At 36.5% G+C, this 19,078-nt stretch overlaps 2 protein-coding genes and 1 long non-coding RNA gene across 6 annotated transcripts; 1 reads left to right on the forward strand and 2 right to left on the reverse strand.

Moving 5' to 3' along the window:
* The first annotated feature begins 269 nt into the window (after nucleotides 1-269).
* On the forward strand, nucleotides 270-5,643 carry LOC126801811 (protein PTST, chloroplastic). 4 transcript variants are annotated; one of them, XM_050529276.1, is made up of 9 exons: nucleotides 270-303; nucleotides 517-561; nucleotides 741-1,044; nucleotides 2,856-2,945; nucleotides 3,123-3,191; nucleotides 4,550-4,655; nucleotides 4,840-4,928; nucleotides 5,176-5,288; nucleotides 5,361-5,637. In XM_050529276.1, the coding sequence occupies exons 2-9, from the start codon at nucleotides 539-541 to the stop codon at nucleotides 5,461-5,463; spliced, it is 897 nt and encodes a 298-aa protein (XP_050385233.1). In that variant the 5' UTR covers nucleotides 270-303; nucleotides 517-538; the 3' UTR covers nucleotides 5,464-5,637. The 4 variants fall into 4 exon arrangements, with proteins under 4 accessions (XP_050385233.1, XP_050385232.1, XP_050385234.1 ...); XM_050529275.1 differs by lacking the exon at nucleotides 270-303 and adding an exon at nucleotides 340-398; XM_050529277.1 differs by lacking the exon at nucleotides 270-303 and having other exon boundaries at nucleotides 356-561; nucleotides 2,862-2,945; nucleotides 5,361-5,643.
* A 776-nt stretch (nucleotides 5,644-6,419) lies between these two features.
* LOC126801802 (uridine 5'-monophosphate synthase) lies at nucleotides 6,420-9,127 on the reverse strand. Its single transcript, XM_050529263.1, has 6 exons — nucleotides 8,270-9,127; nucleotides 8,109-8,192; nucleotides 7,955-8,037; nucleotides 7,784-7,871; nucleotides 7,442-7,696; nucleotides 6,420-6,740 (listed from the first exon to the last, which is right to left on the reverse strand). The coding sequence occupies exons 1-6, from the start codon at nucleotides 9,080-9,082 to the stop codon at nucleotides 6,606-6,608; spliced, it is 1,458 nt and encodes a 485-aa protein (XP_050385220.1). The 5' UTR covers nucleotides 9,083-9,127; the 3' UTR covers nucleotides 6,420-6,605.
* Nucleotides 9,128-16,064: 6,937 nt separating this feature from the next.
* LOC126801822 (uncharacterized) lies at nucleotides 16,065-18,901 on the reverse strand. The gene is made up of 4 exons (XR_007672883.1): nucleotides 18,745-18,901; nucleotides 18,358-18,480; nucleotides 17,021-17,163; nucleotides 16,065-16,267 (listed from the first exon to the last, which is right to left on the reverse strand). It is a non-coding gene; the product is annotated as an uncharacterized LOC126801822 (long non-coding RNA).
* Nucleotides 18,902-19,078: the final 177 nt, after the last annotated feature.

Here is a 19,078-nt window from a genome sequence, read left to right on the forward strand (position 1 = left end):
TTTAGATAGATGATGATCACGATGATAAAGTTTTCAGTGCTACGGGAGCACCATTCATCATATATGTTCAACGTGGCATCATTTCATTGGCCTCATATATGTTCTTTCGTTTTGTTTGGCATACTCCCGAGTCACGACCAGGCATCACTCTCACTCTCTCTCTCTCTCTCTCTCTCTCTCTCTCTCTCTCTCTCAATAGGTAGACAGGGCTATCTTCTTCTAGTAAGTCCCTTCTCTTTTACTTTCTGTTTCAATTAATGGGTTCAGTTTCATTTCATGGAAAAGAACCATTCTTGTTTCTGGGTATTGCTCAATATGGAAAAAGAACCCTACTTGATATGTTGTTGTGAGTGTTGGGGTTCAAGTTATTACCATGATTGGTTCCATTTGAGAGCGAAGTAAATTCAACAGAGTTTCAAAATTATTGAGTCAATATTGGAGGTTTTACCAGTTGGGGTTTTATGATTGATGAATGGGAGTTTGAATTCTAACCCTTTTCTAATATCTCTTTGGCAGGAGTGAGTTCTAATCCATCAACATGAACATAGGTGGTAGTACGAGGTTAGCTTTCTTCACATTTGTACAAGTTTAATCAGGCTATGAACTTATGAGAACATTAATTCTCTATTTTTATCTCTGAAACTGCAAATCTGCTTGGTTTTGCATTGCTGAGAATCTATACATTTTCACTAAATTACTGTTGTAGTTAAGCATTTGTATGTCTTTGATTGTCCGGATAGGTGTTGCCTTGACAAACAAGTGTTGTGGATGCCGAGCAAATATTCAAGAAAATTAGAGTGTAACAATATCCACCCACCTCCACATACTGTGACAACTTGGAAATTAAAGTTGGGTTTTCAGAGGTTGATAAATTCTCAAAGTTTCACCGGGAAGCATTCCCTGAATCGTGTCTTGTGGAGAAGATATTCAATTCCCACTTGTTTGGAGAAATCGTCACCAGTACCAGCAGAAGCTTATGGTGGCAATGATGAACTTAAAAATTCAGTGCAGGAGGTTCTTGCTCAACCTTTAACAAGTAATGAGGTATAATCATGCACTAAAATGTTATACACTATAAATTCAATTGCAAAGAAAAGTTTACATCCTTTGTTCCATACATATACTCTCCACTGTCCTACTACCATCTATCTTTATAAGCTCGTTATATGAAATCTAAAAATTGAATGAAATATGGTAATGGATATTGGAGCGTTTTCCCTTCTTGTCTCATTCCTGGCTACCCTTTGGCTTATTAAGAATTCTCATGAGGTGCTATTATATAGTAGACACGGAAATTTTTTAAAGTTAGGTCTTAAATTTGAGTTCACAATGTGGACTCAATCATCACAGTTTAGATTGGTCTCGAAGAAAATGTTGTGGCAGTTTGAATCTTAGCTTAGTTGTTAAAGTTTGAGATAACTCACTTATCAGTGTTTCTTTTTAGGCTTTCTTAACATCATCATGAGCTTGCTCAAGCCACAAAGTGTGTCCCAGTTTTGGTTAGATGCTGTTATCATGGCCCTAACCTTCTGCCGAAGTAAATGAAAACAATACTCTTCTGCTAAAGGAAAACGTGCTTAATCATTTCTGGAAATCCACCTCCACCTGATTGAAATGGAGAATTTAACCGTATACCTGATTCGACCTTTTATGGTGCGGACTTAAAGGTGTTTCACTCATGCATAGCAATGATGTGGATAGTGTGGTTGGAAAGGACTATAAAGACTTGAGATTTCTTTTGAAAAAGGTGCTGGTATTTATTTGATCTGTGTGCTTGTGTTTCCTCAGTGTTTCATGAAATAGCCGTCCCCAATTCCCAATTTCCCTATTTTTTTTTTTTTACGTTTTGCATATTTTCCAGTTTATGGGTTTGTTGAATTCTTGTTAGTGCTTTACTATATTGTCTGGTTAGTTACAAAATATTTTGATGGCCGGTTAGTTAACTTAAGTTTAATGATTTGACTTTCATAGTAGACAAAGTGGGTAAAGTTAAGTATCTGTGGGTGAAAATAGTATCATAATATCGCATTTTCTTTACACTGGTCATGTATAGAGACTCTAAGTCGTTCTTCAATTACTGTAATTATTGCTGTGTTCTAGGTCGACCATGAATGTAAAATAAAAGACAGAACGATAGTGGGTGTCAAGCAAGAGCTCTTTCTTATTCTTCTTCTTTTTTCTGTTTCTCCCTCAAAAGAATTTTATTTTTACTGTCAAATACCTTTTTTTTTTACAAACCGTCAAATCTCTACTACTATAAAGTGAGCAAGAGAGTACCACCAAATACGAACTGACAGATTTACCCTTCTGTCATCAGTTTCTCACAAACATAGGGACTATTAAGGTAAAAATCAAAATTGGGTAGTGGGAAGTTATAATCAAAATTAACTTCCGTGAAAATATTCACGGGTAAAGGCTATAAGTTCTCACTCCAGATAAATTCTTACTTTTTTTCCCGTCAAATTGTGCATGTGTTGTCTTAACTCATTTTTTTTTCAGTAGATGTTAGTGATATGATGAAGGAATATCATATCTTTGGGAAGATATTAATGACCCCATATTAATGAATTAATGACTATCCCCAACACCGAGTTCATTGGTTTCTTATATTACTTTGGAGTAGGATATAAGTACCTAATTTTATAATCAGCATCTGGTACTACTGCTTGATTCAATATTATATCCCATGCTGTTTATTATGTGGTCTTTGACTCTTAGCCTGCAGTTCTGATACTTATAATTTTTGGTGACATCGTTTTGATTAGTTTTGAACCTTTGATGCAACAGTATCTGTATGACTAACATATTAGCTTTTAAGATCCCTGGATCTAACTCATGTTACATATATATGTCAGTTGAAGTCCTTGCTTGCTGATTCTGAAAGAACAAAGCTCCTTACAAAATTAAGTGAAGCCAACCAACAAAATCGATTTCTCAGAAGACAGGTTTGTACATACTATGTAACAAACAGTCTGTGAAACTTTAGTTGTGTGAAAAGTTAGTATTAATTCATCTTCCTGTTAAAGAGAATGTGCTTTAAAAGGCAGTATTTAACACGTATTATTTTTTCAGAAATTGGTTTGCAAACTGACATTGTTCTTTTTAATTATTTGACTTTGCAGTTGCATGTAAAGGAGGATGTGTTGGTTAACTTCAAAAGTGAACTTTCTTTAATTGAACTTGAAATTCAGGTTAGACATTTACATTTTACTCTCTCAAATTATTGTGTGATTAAAATGCCATCACATGTGGGTAATTGAAGTCCCACGAGATAAATATGCTGCTATTACATGTGGTTATGTCCCAAGAAATTAGGATTTTTTTGCTTCCATTTTTGCCAGTTATGACGTGATATCAAATCCTTCTGTATACCCAAAATGGATGCAGTTCAAGGTCCATTTTGGAAGGGGCAAATAGTTGTCATCTGGATTTTGTCACTTCTTTTACTCATATCCTGTTGTGAGTGCATATTACTTGGATGTTTTAATTGTTTGGTTTCCATACTGGTCTTGCTTAAAGTCTTCTCAAACTAGTAAATCCTTTTCTTTTAACCTTTCCATTTCATAACATAGGCTCTATATGAAATTAACAGTCCATAAAAGACCCAGAATGCAACAAGGTTAGCTTTGTTCCACAGTTGTTCTAGATGCTAGATAATCTTCAACGTTGTGTACAAGTATCTTAACAGACATCTTAATATTAGCAAGTCTGGATGTTGTAGGATTCTTTTGGTACAGAGAAAGGGCTTCTAAGATCTAAACTGGTGTAGGAGGGAAGTTTCTGTACCAGTATACAGTGGAAAAAGATGCCCCTGTGAACAATTAGAAACACCGAACATGAGATGCAAAACAATAGGATCAAGATTTACTTAGTAACCTGATTGCATTTTGTCTTGCTTTTAGATGAGGATGGTAGAGGTCTTGTTAGGCTTAAACAAATAGATTGTGTCAATTAGACCTATGAGGGACAAGCTAATTGTTGTAAGATAACAAGCTAGAATTTGGTTGCCTAAATAGTTCTGCTGTAACATATTCTTACAAAATCAGAACTGCAAAAGTAATACTAGTCAATTGCCCAAAATAAAAGACGAAAACAAGAAAACTGCTTGTCATGGTTGTGTTTCGAAATCAGGAAAAGGAACCCTGTAATATATAAGTTCCGTTGTTTGCTAGCTAGAAGCTGCAGCAACGTGATTTACTATTATATTACTCTAACATCTCTTTTGAGTTCAAATGATTCAGGCCCACAAGAGGCATAACGAGTTTTTGGGGTATGCAAATTTACAGAAGAAAAAAAAAACAAGAAGGAAAAAAGAGAACCATTGTTTATTCCTAAGTTTCAGTTTCCTCATTTTTTTTGTTTTGCTTTAGCCAACTAAAAAGACGCATATGGATCAACTTTACAGTCTTAGGAGACTTCCATCAAAAAACATTGTAAATAAAGTCCTGCACGTGAAATAGATTCTAGATCAAATGGCCCATGTTAAAAGTTATGTTTTCATGCATCATGTGAAAGTCACGATTCCTTTAGTTGTTTTTTATGATGGCAGGCTTTGGTGAAATTGGCTGAAGAAAATGCTAAATCTGTCGTTCCAAATGGTTCAAGAAAGATTAATGGAAAATACATTCAATCTCATATTCTTTCCCGTTTAGAAGGTAACTTGCTTAAGCATGTCTATTATGGTTTTTTTTTTAAATGCATGGAGATAGCTGATTGGATGAATCGTCTGTTCAGTTGTAAGAAAGAAAACTTGCATGGAATTGTGAAGCTGCCATATATTCCATGTTTAATTATCATTTCCCTGACAAAAGAATTGTTGCATGGTTTTTGTCTGTGAAGCTGTACATGAGAAGCTAATGGAACAAATTAAGGATGTTGATGCTGCACAATCAAAGGAGGTTTCCCTATTTTGGTGTGGTATGGCTGAGGTAAATGTTTAATTCATATGTTATAGTGTTTTTTTTTCTCAAATTGAAGTTTGGTAGTGTAGGCTTCGGCGCCCTTCTGAAATATGACGGGATGGGTCACTTCATTACAAAATAAAGGGTTGAAAAAATAGTCATGACTTTAAGAAGGTTGAGCTGAAATTTCTAAAGCAGGCACATTAGAAGCCAAATGAAATAATAATGTTCAGCAGATTCTTTTAGTTATTGAAAAGTTGTCTTTTTCCATCAGAGTGTGCAAGTTATGGGCACTTTTGACGGTTGGAGTCAAGGAGAGAACTTATCCCCGGAGTATACAGGTTCTTTTACCACGTTCTCGACAACATTAATGCTGAGACCTGGAAGGTACTAGTCACTCAAAATGTCACTTCTTCCTCCGTTAATTTATCTCTAACTCATAACATGCATGATTTGAAGGTATGAAATCAAGTTCTTGGTGGATGGAGAATGGAAGCTTTCGCCAGAATTTCCTACAGTCGGTGAGGGATTGATGAAAAATAACTTGTTAGTTGTGGAATAGATCGAAGTCTGTCTGTATCAGATGTCCTAGAAACTGTACTCTTGAGTCTTGATGATCATTATCAGTCCCGCCCTTTTTTATGTCTGACAATATTGTACAAATTCAATCAGAAACTCTGGTATTTTACATACTGAATTGTAATATGATTTATTTGGTAAATTGCTTACTCTAGGAAGAGTTTGTACCTTAGAAAAAGGTCAGCTTGTCTTCTTGATGAGTTTAACTAGAAAGGACTATTGTGGAATATTTGTTACGCTATCCTCTTGAGGGCGCGAAATCCCGGATATCCAAGACTAAAGACCATTTTTCTCCATTGTAAACACATTTGAAAGGAATTCGTCAATTGATTTAAAAAAAAATTTGATAAGTTGCACTCAAACAATTCATCCAACAAGGGCAACGATAGGAAAAGCTGTCTTCTAGAACAACAATACAAGGATCTAAAAACCAAAATGCATCGCTAAACAACTGATATCATAGGATGTAACTGATCATACGAATAAGCACCCAAAAAAAATTTCCTCTTATAGCGATTTTTTTTTTGTACAAATAGGGCTATTAGCCCAAGCAAAAGAAAACAAAGAAAAACGAGCTACAAGCCATAAACTCTTTAGCTCTAGAAAGACCAACAATGTCATCCAGCAAAGCATAAAAAACCAGTGTATGAGAATCATGTAAGATACATATTCCTCTTATGGCGAATTTAAGAAACTCAAATGGGTCGGATGATTTTGAATCAAAGTAAGTCTCAACTTATTTAGACCCAACCTAAAGAGGTCATATTGTCTTGAATCTTGATGATGTGCTTTACTTGGATGGAATATTATGATTGATGACGTACCTGTCCTGAAACTTAAACGTGATTGAAAGTTTTGACTAACAAAGTCTGTTTTTCTTTTGGAAAAGAAAGTCTTTTGTTTTAGAAAGACAAAAAAATAAAAATAAAAACACATCCATATGCGAAATATTAATATAATTGAGCTACGGGTCGTTTCTGGAGGAAAAAACTTTAAGATCCATATAGTACAAATCTTAGTTCCCCTTGTTTTATGTTGAACATAATCATCTCATCTCTTGAAGACAAACCATCTAATCTAACAGAAGAGAAACAAGGGGGCAAGCCTCTTGAAGGAGCAATAACCTCAGTTGCTGCAGCATTTAGTTTCATATCCAAGCCATCCTTCAATACGGTATTCACGAGCTGCCAGTGCTGGGTTTGCAGCCTTTATAATTCCACGGCCAACGATTATGATGTCGCTACCTCTATCATTTATGACCTAAAATACAACTAGGATCAATCAGAAAATCTGGCCAATATAACAATAAGGACAAGTAAAACAAAGATAAATGCAGGTCAAAAATTAAGAGTACAGATGGCATTACAAGCCTTTCTAGTTACATTTGAACACGAAATTTAATCAGCAAACTAACTCTACCTGTTGGGGCAACCTCAGTTATTTTCCCAACGAGAACATAAAGATTCCCACTAAATCCTATCTAAAGTAATACACATGAGCACAATCTTAATAGCCACATGTCCTCTCTGACTATATGGAGCTTCCTTCAAATGACTTGAATCAACCACACATTCGGCTAACAAATGACCACTGGACCCCCTGATCCTTGATCTACTACTACACAATCAGCAACGGAAACACTCAAAAATGATTTTTCCATTCCTAATTCATATGTTAAGCTTCCTTCAAATGACTTGAATCAACCAGCTCTCCATACTGGTGCACTACCCAATTAAATTTTCTATCCTTCATCTTTAACTACTCCATCAGCAGAGAAAACACCCAAAATGATTTTCCAGTTCCTAATTCATATGTAAAGCTTCTTAGCAACTAGCAGCATAAATTATCCACATTCTATCTAGGTACTATAACAGAGGTATCATCTGGAAAGTTATAAATGTGTGCTCTCAAATGAATGAGATGCAGACCCTGCAAAATGTAAGGTGCACCGATATACTTACAGATCTAGGAGTGTTGTATTGCTGTCCTAGAGCATCACCACCAGTGACCATTTGCACCCCAGGGGTTGCCTGGATGAAAGCTGGATTTACTGGAGCGCCTGGCCATGATGCCGGATTTACTGAAATAAATCCAATAACAAAGTCCGAATGGTCTTCAGCAATCTTCACTGCTGCAGCTGTGTAGTCTCCCTTGGCGAGGTTTCCAGCTGAGCTCATTTCGGCAAGCAGCAACAGGCCTCTACCACGAGGCAAACCCTAAGAGATGCACAAGATGCTAAACAAGTTAAAATATGAATTTTCTTGAGCTTATACTAAATCATCAATGCATGCAAAGTTGTTAACCTTCAACTTCAGTCCATCAACAATCCCTGGACCAGAGATTATGTGAGCATTTACTATGTCTGCCCAGTCCAATATATGGAATATACCTCTGCAAAGAGAACCCAAGACTTTAGGAGGAATGGGCGAAATTCAAAGCAAGAAGGGAAGACATGGAAAAAAGATGTGCCCCACCCTTCATACTGCATTGTCACAGTATTGCCTATGTCTGCAAACTTACGGTCTTCAAATATTAAGAAATTATGTCTTTCTGCAATCTGCAATACGTGCCTCGAGAAATTAGACAAAACAATTGAATATAGATTGGAAAATAAGGATGGCGACTTACCGCGCGAAGTTTAGAACCAAATGCAGGAGTAAAATCAGGCAGTATGTCAACATGAGTTTTCAATAAGCATATCTCAGGCCCAACCTGCATGCAAAATAAGGATATTACAACGTAGCAGACCAATGGCGAGTAAATTCGAGCTTGAACTGGTGATTAACTACCTGGTGAGCAATGGCGAGTAACTCCTGAGCAGTAGCAACATCAGCAGCCAGGCAGAGGTTGGTCTTCTTCTGCGCCATGATCTCAAAGAGCTTCTTCCCCGTCGGATTCTTACTCATCCTCGCCCTCTCCTCAAACCCTACCCATTTAACCTTCTCCTTCTCCACCTTGGGCACCGCCACTCTCCGATTCTCCTCCAGAAACCTCAGCACCGCCGCCACCGTCTCCTCCGCCACTTTCCCCTTCTCCTTCAAAACCCTAACCATCTCGCTCAGCCGGAACAGCGCGTGGAGCCTGATTCCGTTCTGCTCCAGATTCTCCCTCCCTCCCTGCTCGCGGTCGATGAGGACCACGGCGTCGCACACCTTGAGGCCGGCGGCCCGGAGCGGCGCCGCGGTCTCGAGAACGGAGGCGCCGCTGGTGACGAGGTCCTCGATGATGAGGCAGACCTGGCCGGAGTTGAAGTGGCCCTCGATGGCCTTGGCGGTGCCGTAGTCCTTGACCTCCTTGCGGCGCATGAGCATGGGGACGTCGCGGGAGGTGCTGATGCAGGTGGCGATGGGGAGGGCGGTGTAGGGGACGCCGCAGAGGAGGTCGTAGGGGGTGGAGGAGGGGACGGCGGCGATTAGGGTTTGGGAGATTTGGCGGAGGAGGGAAGGGTAGGAGACGATGAGGCGGAGGTCGATGTAGATTGGGGAGGAGATGCCGGATTTCAGCTTGAAGTTGCCGAATTTGACGGCGGAGATTTCGTGGAGCTGGAGGATGAGGGACTCCATCGACGACGGCAGCGGAGGAGGAGGAGGAGATGATGACATCGCTAAGAAAGAAGAAGGCGGCGGCCTTTTGTTTAAGAGAGAGACTGAGAGACTGAGAGTAGAGATAGAGAGACTGTGACCCAGAGACGACAAAATGAACCGTATCCTTAGTTAGGAATTAAAACAAGACTTTATTTACTCACTATTCATATTGTTTTACATTAGAAATAAATTTCCCGACCACTTAAATTTTGCCACTCATGCTCACATTCTTAAATCTATTACATGTATCTTCTTATTTTGAATTGGAGTTATCGATCGCCGAACTGTCCACTAATATATCATTACTTTTATATTAGGTTTTATAATAAAACTATCACATTATGAAGCGACTATATGAAGGAAATTTCTCGGAATTGATCGACACCATCCGATGTGATTAGTATATATATTTAGTGATCATTTTAAAATTTCATCCAATTCGAACCTCGTTTGACCGTCGGAATTTCCGGTAAACCAAAAACAACACTAATATGCCCTAAGGGGGGACTCATTACCAAGATGCGAATGCGTAAAACTGTTTACATATTTGAAATCACCTAATTTTTGTCATCGATCGTGCGTGGTCACAACGAGGAAACTCATTTGGCAAAGCCCTGGTCAATGAGGTTTTATTATGTGAAAACGTCTGTTTTTTGGTTAACTGTTGGTACGGACGGTCAAACCATGTTCAAAACGGATGAAATTTTTACATGGTCCCTAAATATATATATCGATCACACCTACTAGTGTCGATCGACAATATTTCAAACTGAAGTTGTCGATCGCCGAAGTGTCTACTAATGTATCATAACCTTTATATTATGTTTATAATAAAACTATCACATTATGTAGCGACTATATGAAGGAAACTTTTTGGAATTGATCGACACCGTCCGATGTGATCAGTATATATATTTAGTGATCATTTTAAAATTTCATCCAATTCGGACCTCGTTTAACCGTCAGAATTTTCGTGAAAACAAAAAACAACACTAATATGCCCTAAGGGAGGATCCATTACCAATATGCAAATGAGGAAAGTTGTTTACATATTTGAAAATCACATAATTTTTGTCATCGATCGTGTGTGGTTGCAACGAGGAAACTCATTTGGTAAAGTCCTAGTCAATGGGGTTTTATTATGTGAAAAAGCATGTTTTTTAGTTGACCGTTAGTACGGACGGTCAAACCATGTTCAAAATGGATGAAATTCTTACATGGTCCCTAAATATATATATCGATTACATCTATTGATATCGATCGACAATATTTCGAAACTAGAATTTATTTGTGACTTTTTTTAGAATGTTTTATAATAATTATTTTATTGTTTAAAACCCTTAATTTATGGTATTATATATTTTTTTTCCTATACAAGCCCGCAAGGCCCGTTGACGAGCCCTAGATTCAGTCCGGTTTTAAAAATAAAAAATAAAACCCTTAATTTAGGGTAGCCCGTTTTTTTTTCCTATACAAGCCCGCAAGGCCTGTTGACGAACGGTTCAGTTTTCAGTTTGATCTATTGGAGAACCGCGAACCGAACCAAACTGAACCAAAGTTCAATTTCAGTTCGGTTTCCGATTTGAGCCCAAAACTGAACCGTTTGAAGAGAATTCTACTCCTACTTTGATGAGGCCTCTGAGCATGCTGCTTAATGTGTCCTTGATGATTTATGTGCTGCTACTAGAGCCAGAAGAGTTGGCTCTTCTTATCAGTCTTATTTTTTCTGTTTTTTCTTATTTAGGTCTTTCTTGATCCCGTATGTAACAAAAAAAACATGATACCATGTAACCAAAAAAAATGATATCTGAGTTTTGATTCTATGCCCACCTCTCCCCTTGGAATCATATCTAAAGGTAGAAAATGTATTCTGGATCGTTAGATCAAAATCAACAATTAATATTGAAACATGAGGCACATATTCTCTCATAAGGTGAGGATCTAAATCCCTTAATTATCAAATTATGAGGTTTGTTAGGAATCAAATATTGATGAAGACGTGGGGCATACATTCTTCAAATCTGATTAGTTTAATTATATAAATAAATAATCATATTTTTAAGTCCCCAATTCCATGAAGAACCCTCCAAGCTACCAACTAGTGAGTTCTTCATCAAAATCAACTCCAAATCCTCAAGAACAAACGTCGAACACCTATACGGAGAAGAAGACGAGGAAGCCTTCAAACGTAAGCGGAAACAACGGAAACGAGAGTAATCGCTTTGAAGCTCATAAGCCTCTCAATCCATTAAAAAATTAACAAGCCACCAAATAACCAATTTTTACCAAATTCAAGTCTTGAAGTTGATGTACCTTGAAGAATCAACAAGCTCCCAAGTAGTCGATTCTTTCCAAGTCTCAAGCTTAGAAGTCATCAAGTTCTCGAATAATCAACAAGCTCATAAATAGCTGATTCTTTCACAAGTCTCAAGCTCTAAAGCCGCCATCCTCTTGCTGAGTCACCAAGATGTTAAATAGTCGATCTCTTCACCAGATTCAGACAAAGAAGAAATCACCATGTGACACCACTCGTGGTCCAAATCTAATCAAGATCAAGCCACAATGGCCCTTGACCAACCTTCGTCAACAATCTATAACAAAGCAAAATCAAGTTCTTCAACAAGCTCGTGGCGGGTCAACAAGCACCAATCAAACTCGTCGATCCATCCGCTATCAAAGCCGAATAACATTTAACACATGACGTTGCTCGTAGTTCAATTCTGACAGAGATCAAGCCTCTATGACCCATAGTCAACTTCCTTCTACAAGTCATCAACAAGACGAGAAGTTCATCCATCCATCCATTCACCCATAGTCGATGCATCCGCTATCATTCAATTCAAGATCAAGTATTCGTCACCCTTGAATTAAATCATTGTCAAACATCAAATCAAATGACATTCTTGTCAGAGAATACCAACAAACATTGTAACCCGCAAATTCATGAATAATATTATATTATTTTATACACGCATCTTTTGGTTATTTTTCGTAGGATATTTCATGTTTACACCATGAAACTCTCTGATCCCGAAATTAGTTACAATCTCAGTTAGTAAACACCATAAGAGATTTGGATGAGAATTTCAAGCGTTACCATACATTCAAAAGTGAACTACATATTACGTGCTTTTCATGTTGGGAGTTGAGAAAAGACTATCGAACCAAGGATTATGTCTCATTATGCATTGCCACGACTAGAAAATCATAACTTTACCTATGAAAATTCCTATCACATAAGACGATATCCATCGAATACGAGAAAACTTCAATCCAGACTCGTATAGATTTTCATTTTTCTGAAATGAGAACAATGCCTACTATGTAATAGCTATACAAAAAGGGTTTCCAATGAAATTACAAAAATAACCCCTCACTTCAAATCCTCTGTAAGAACTCATTTTAAGCATATCACGTCTCCCCCAACTCGATTTAATGTCCTCTAAAACTTTCATGAATAAAGGTTCCTCAAACAAGAAATGAAATAAACAGTCGACTTTTGTGCCCCTTGAAACCTCACTTTTGTCGTCATCTAAATTGTAAGACGAATTTGAATAAAATAATACTCACTTTTAGGTAAAACATTAATTGAGAAGTAGTTGACTTGGTTGTCTAAAGGAGCATATGTATTTTAGGCCATAAAAGTCTAAGTTTGCTTAACTCCTACAATAGAGACCGGAAGAGTTGGTTGTGTGATCGATAACAAAATAGCTAAAATTTCCCTCGTCTCTCTTACAAGAGAGACAAGAAGAGTTTGTTGTGTGAGTGTGGAAAAAAATAGCTGGAAGCTTCCCTCTCATGTATCGGTGCAAATTTGGGTATATATAGGCATTGCCTTACATAAGAGCATTGTTATATATGTTGTGTGACACTTACTTTCGATTGTCACACAACTGGAGTTTATGTGCTTGTTGTCTAAACTCAACATCAAATCTTTGGGGGAATTTTTTTACTTACCATTGATATTGTTTACTCATAATTACTTATAAATTTGATGTAGATAGTAGAAACCCTTTAATTTAACGACTTACAATTTAACTTTATTGGCCACAATTTGAATGTTTCAAACCTATCCCTCATTTCAAAATTCAAATTACCAACACAACCCATTTTGCATCAAGTGATTTAGCTCTGTAGGTAACTCAACATCCTGATTTAACTAAATATCTCCAATCTCGATTGGCAATAATATGTCATACAATGTGTTGTGAGTACAAAATCCGAGGTGTCTTGATCACGCATCTTATATCTTTCTGGACCAAACTACCTGCACAAATCCAAGGTTAAGGTCAAGGATCAGCAGTGCGCCGGCCTATGACTCTCCAAAACTTAAGTTAGAACTAAGTCAGGACTTGAGCTCAAAGGTTAAGGGCTTACAAATACGTTACTTTTTTTATGAGGTTTATGACTTGCTTTTATAGGTGCATTGGGGGAAGTGTTTCTTCCATTTTCCGATGTGGGAGATTGTTTCATACAATATTTGTTTATTGCTTTGGCGAGCTACTTTAGTAGCGTCGGAAACGACGCCTGAGCTAGGGGTGCTGTGACCTGCCCTGCCAGGTCAGTGCCCCGTCGAGCTAGGCTTACTCCGGCAAGTCTAGCACCTGGAACTAGGGGGAGTCCCGTTGGGAATTACCTTGTTCGGGAGAGATGTTAACACAATGGAATATCATCATCACCCTAATTGAGATTTTGAGCATGGGGAGGTGTTAACCCCGTTCATGAGGCTCTTTAATACTAATTTATGAGCATGAGGCTCTTTTAACGTCTTGCCATGAGGCTCTTTAATGTCTTAATATGAGCATGCGACTCTTTAACACCCCAATTGAGATTACAGCTCTCTAAATTCTTAATGGACTACTTTTGGGCATTTTAAGTCCTTCAGCGATTAGCATTAACATATATGTTTTATGGCACTAAACCTTTGGAGGTAGTGTAATATCCTAATTTGTAAAGTAGCTTAAATTATATTTTTCTTTGGAGAAATAGAAAGTAGAGATCACCATGAGTTCGCCGTATTGTTCGATAATTTTTTCAAAGTCCTGAGCTATTTTTAGTGATTTTTACAACTTTGAAGTTACATCACATGGCGGTGTCACTGTTTCATTGGTCAAAATATTACTTCTGCCATGGCGACGTGCCCCTTCTCCGTGTCAGATTTTGTGTGTCACATGGACACTTGTCAAGTAAATAGCTTAGTTTTGGTGAGAAATTGAAAAGTGTCATAAGTTTGTTGGTGGTTTCACTAGAGGAGAGGAAGATTTTTGGGCTGGCCCCATCACTTGGAACCGCCCGAAATGGTTAGAAGAAAATTTTTGATTATGAAGAGGTGCGGCGTGAAGAGAAAAAAAAAAGAAAAAGTGTTATGCGAAAAATAGAAACTAAAGCAAAATTTATCTTTTATACTTAAAATTCCCTGAATCTCAAAACTTCTGTTGGTTACAACTTTTTCATACAATTCCAATTTACATGTGTCACGTGTCTACAAAACTCGTAAGACAAGCTCTACGACGTTATGAAGGAAGTTTTTGAGATTCCCAACAAATAAAAAGTCAACAATTATACCCTTCAAATTGAACGTTTCTGAGCAATTAGTCGTTCGAAAACTTTCGTTTTCACTATCGTGAAATAAAATTGGACAACAACCAACTTAATGCTATCTAGAACCACCTTCATTTGGGGCAGACCAAAACCCTATAATTAAGCCCTAACAAACGCAATTTAAATTCAAGGGTTTCTGCAATTCATACATCAATAGGTTGTTTAACGAATTTAGACCATGAAATTGAAGCTTTAATTATCAAAATCAATTTTTTGAAATGTGCATGTGTAAAATTGTGAAAGTGCTAATGCCAAACTCAAAAGCATCCGTTCTTGCCTACCATTGTTTCTGCTCTTGATTTCTTTTAATGTAACTAAAGCTTCTAAATTGCTATCATTTATATTCTCAATTATTCCTACTTTGATTTCACTAGAGTTACTTTGCATTCACTGAGATTACATCATTTTCATAAATAAAAAAAATAACAACTCAACAAAAGAAAAAAAGAGAACTCAAACTAAGCAGCTAAGATAGCTAATATTTGGAGTTGTATGTTTTCCTTAAATCAAAGTGTTGGTCCTTGATCGAAATTAAAACCACCGTTTTACATTCACAATTAATCTCACTATAAGTATCTACGAAACATGGTCCATATATAGAGGTCATTTCGTGTGCTACAAGGAAATAAAATTATGTGTTGCAAAGAATAAGATCATGGAAGGATTTAGATAAGTACTATAAAACCTTGCGGTACATAATAGCTTGGAGCTACAAAATTGGCTTGCAAGTTATGTCTCTATAAAATTAATCTCCCACATTGTTACAAATAACGGACAAAACATTCATCTACTTGAATCTTAAAAGTACAAACACACCATTTGAGTGTTATCTCCCACATTGTTACAAATAACGAACAAAACATTCATCTACTTGACCTTAAAAGTACAAAAGTACAACTATAGATCAAACATACATTAGTAGGTTGTATAACAAGTTTGGACCATAAAATTGAAGCTTTGCCTGTGAAAACTTGATCAGAGAAGAGGTTTTGGAGAACTAAAGCAGAGTTTTGGTTAATTCATCAACACATTAATCACGACTCTACAGCAGCGACGCGATCTTTCAGTAGGCGAAGAGGGAGTTTAAGGAGAGCGCAAAGAAGAGAAAGAGAAGTCTCGCGTTTGTTTATTAAGGCACAATACAATTTTATCCCGAAAAAGAACGTGGTGTATTAAGAGAGTAACAACCGGCTTGGAGGAGGGCATGTATGGTAATCACACACAATGATACTCATGTAAATAAACCAGAAGAGTTGAGAATATAGTCTTTGTGAACAGTACCACATATAGCGTGTTTAATATATAGTAAACTAGATTTTAAGCCCCGCGCGTTGCAGCGGGATTCTTGTCTAGTGGCCGAATAGAACAACTATTGAAGATAAGATCTAACGTTCAAAAATTGCAAAGATGATTACCACAGAGTTTTATACAGAGGAACATTTCATTCATAGAGCATAACGATAAAAAGTGTAATACACAAAAGATTAAACATAGAAAAGATGGTTATATTTCAACCATTGTTCTAAAATATGCATAAATTATAGAAATTAAGAAATTAAAGATCCACCGCTCTTGACTTTCTTCAGGCAGCTGCCGGTTCACCTACAACCAAAAGCGAGTAGTTAAAAAGATAAAATCAATTGTTTGAAAACTTCATAAGCTTTAAGTAGCAACTATTGGAACAGAAGACATTTTTCCTCAATTAGTTAATTTGAGAAGAATGGTGCTGTAACTAATCTAAATTTAGAATTTTCACTATTAGATAAATAAAAACACATGCAAAGATAACACTCATAATAGAAACATAAAACTTATACTCAACTCATCAGTATCTGATATTGATCAGTATCTGATTTTCACATAAATGGTAATTGATGATATAACTTCTTCTTTTTTATCTCGTATGGCAAATAAGATAATGATTCACTCAAATGGTTATGAAACTAACCCTTTGTGATAACACATTACACATGTGACATTTAAGAAAATTATACTATCTTCAAAGTGGCACAATCATCTCGATCAAGAGTTGCTGTATTTGCATAATACAACAATGCCAGCCAAAATTTTACAATCACCTCAGCGAGCTCATTATAAAATAAATTGCACTATTTAAAAGAAATCATCTTTTGATCTTAAGTCAGCAACCGATAGCATGACCTTCCATTTAAACAATAAAAAAATCACCAGGACCATATTATTTTCTTAAAATACAAATTAAAACTCAAAAAATGGATGAGGTAAATGTTGCACAATAGTGAACACATAATCTAAACCTTGCCTATGCATATCTCTCGAGAGCTTGAATGATCTCTATGACTAACTGATCAATAGTCTTCTAATTGAAGTACTCACATTGAAAAACTCCTCTTATGACTCATCCATATGATTTTCGTCATCGTCATCAATAGACATTCGCTCTCAACTTTTTCTTTATACCAACATCGTTCTCAACTTCAATGCCAAAATCTACTTGCTTAAATAAGAAATAGTTGATTCTTGTCAACCAAAATAAAATCAATTTCAGCCAAGCAAATCAAGTATTTATTGAAGTACACACAATGAAACAACAAAATCACTTTGAAGCATTCCAGCTGGACTATATACTTCAGTAAGGTCTGTCACAGAGGACCATTCATTAAAGTCAACTTAATTCTCTTGTTATAAGCCTCATACTTGAGTTCTAATACACATAGGACTTGAGATAAAAAGCCTAAAATCATTGAAATATTTAGTATGTTAGTTAAATGAGTTTATCCTTTTTCCATCTGCCTAAATTTAGTAGCTTTTCTAATGTGCTAACCAAATAACATTAAGTGAAACCTTTTTTCCTATGATGATATATGCAGAAAGCTTGAGATCAACAAAACAAAGACTTCAACCTTTGCATAAAAACTATAGTGAACAAAAAAAGTACCATACATTAAGTAAAACATTTTCCAAGAGGAGAACAAACACATATCTAGTTAAACCCAATAGTTAGACTTAAGACACTAAAGTTTAAACTGGACATTAGACGTTTTTTTTTATCATCATATATTATTTCTATATGATACAATAACTTGGTCGTTTTGTAAGCAAACACTAACTTGGTCATTTTGTAAGCAAACACTAACTTGGTCATTTTGTAAGTAACACTACTGGTCACTATATTTTTTTAAAAAAATTGCACTGAATAACATGTCATTATCTTTAAGAATGACTAATGTAGGTTTTATAGATTATAAGTTCATGTGTGAGGACTCCATTAAGTTCTTTAGTTGTATTTTTCATAATCGAGATTGAAAGAAGGCAATTCACTTTCAAATTTTAATGGTTTAAGCTGTCTATTTTGTGAGACAAATTAAGTAAATAATTTTCTTTTCCAATATATCTAAATTGCTAATGCTTTATGCCTCAGATACCAGAACATAACTCGTTTGGCTGGTGTACATGAGATGATTTCTACACTAATGTCACTTCTGATGGTCTAAAGCAAGGGTTAAAGAGGTACTAAGTTACACCAAAGATAATATTGCAGATCTTGATTAAAATTAGCATTGTATAGATAGTAAAAGGCCTTTTCTTTTGAAGATTTGAGAATGGTGAAGTGCCTCTAAATTTTGTTATTATCGATGATGGGTGGCAATCAGTTAGCATGGGTGCCAATGGTGTTAGCTTCTTAGCAGAGAACATGGGAATTGAGGCATTACCTTATAGTTGATTTGCCAACAATTCATAATTTCTTGTATGTGTTTCAGCTTTGCAAACATACAAAGACGGTAAAGAGGGCCATAGAGTAGAGGATGGACCTTTGGGCCTTCGCCACATTGTATCTGAAAATACGGAGAAACATGCTTTGAAGTGAGTTCTCGTCACTTTTGAGACCAAATTGTCTTTGATTTACCTATTAGACTCATCTATATACCAAATTGACAAAGATCCATACAAAATGATACGAATCGGAACAAATCCAAACCTAGAGATCACAAAAACCCATAGAACGAAGAAACCCAGAAATAAGGTCATGAATAATTATGGAGGTAAAACTAAATGATTCAAATATGAAATTGAGTTTTCTCTCTTATACAGAAACATACCAACAACGTATAAATATGATTCTTGAGTCCGATCAAAAATGTAAAAGCGACTGTGCCATTCTTCGATTCGATTGAAGGTCTTGAGTCTGAGGCGAAGAGCGAGCTTGAGGATACCATAGAGACATAGAAGAAAACTGAGGAAGAGGTGAGAAAGATGGGTTAGGCAGCTGCGGCTGTTGTACATTAGGTTTGTAGTAAGCGGACGAATATACCCTTACCGAGTACTTATGCTATCTCACATTTGCCCTCCTCCAAGATTTTCAGACAATTTTGCCATTTATAAACAGTAAAGCGCGAATTCTTTGATTTCTTCACTGAGGGCAAAAGCGTCCAT

The sequence above is a fragment of the Argentina anserina genome, chromosome 7 (genome assembly GCF_933775445.1).
Source record: "Argentina anserina chromosome 7, drPotAnse1.1, whole genome shotgun sequence".
Classification (NCBI taxonomy): Eukaryota; Viridiplantae; Streptophyta; class Magnoliopsida; order Rosales; family Rosaceae; genus Argentina; species Argentina anserina.

Bases quoted from the DNA above. Each gene is read 5' to 3' on its own strand.
- LOC126801811 (XM_050529276.1), top strand. From the start codon at position 539: ATGAACATAGGTGGTAGTACGAG. The intron at 1,045-2,855 runs GTATAATCATGC...TATATATGTCAG, and splicing joins AACCTTTAACAAGTAATGAG to TTGAAGTCCTTGCTTGCTGA. The intron at 3,192-4,549 runs GTTAGACATTTA...TTATGATGGCAG, and splicing joins TAATTGAACTTGAAATTCAG to GCTTTGGTGAAATTGGCTGA.
- LOC126801802 (XM_050529263.1), bottom strand. From the start codon at position 9,082: ATGTCATCATCTCCTCCTCCTCCTCCGCTGCCGTCGTCGATGGAGTCC. The intron at 7,872-7,954 runs GTGGGGCACATC...TTCTCTTTGCAG, and splicing joins GTGACAATGCAGTATGAAGG to AGGTATATTCCATATATTGG. The intron at 7,697-7,783 runs GTTAACAACTTT...TGCATCTCTTAG, and splicing joins TTGATGGACTGAAGTTGAAG to GGTTTGCCTCGTGGTAGAGG.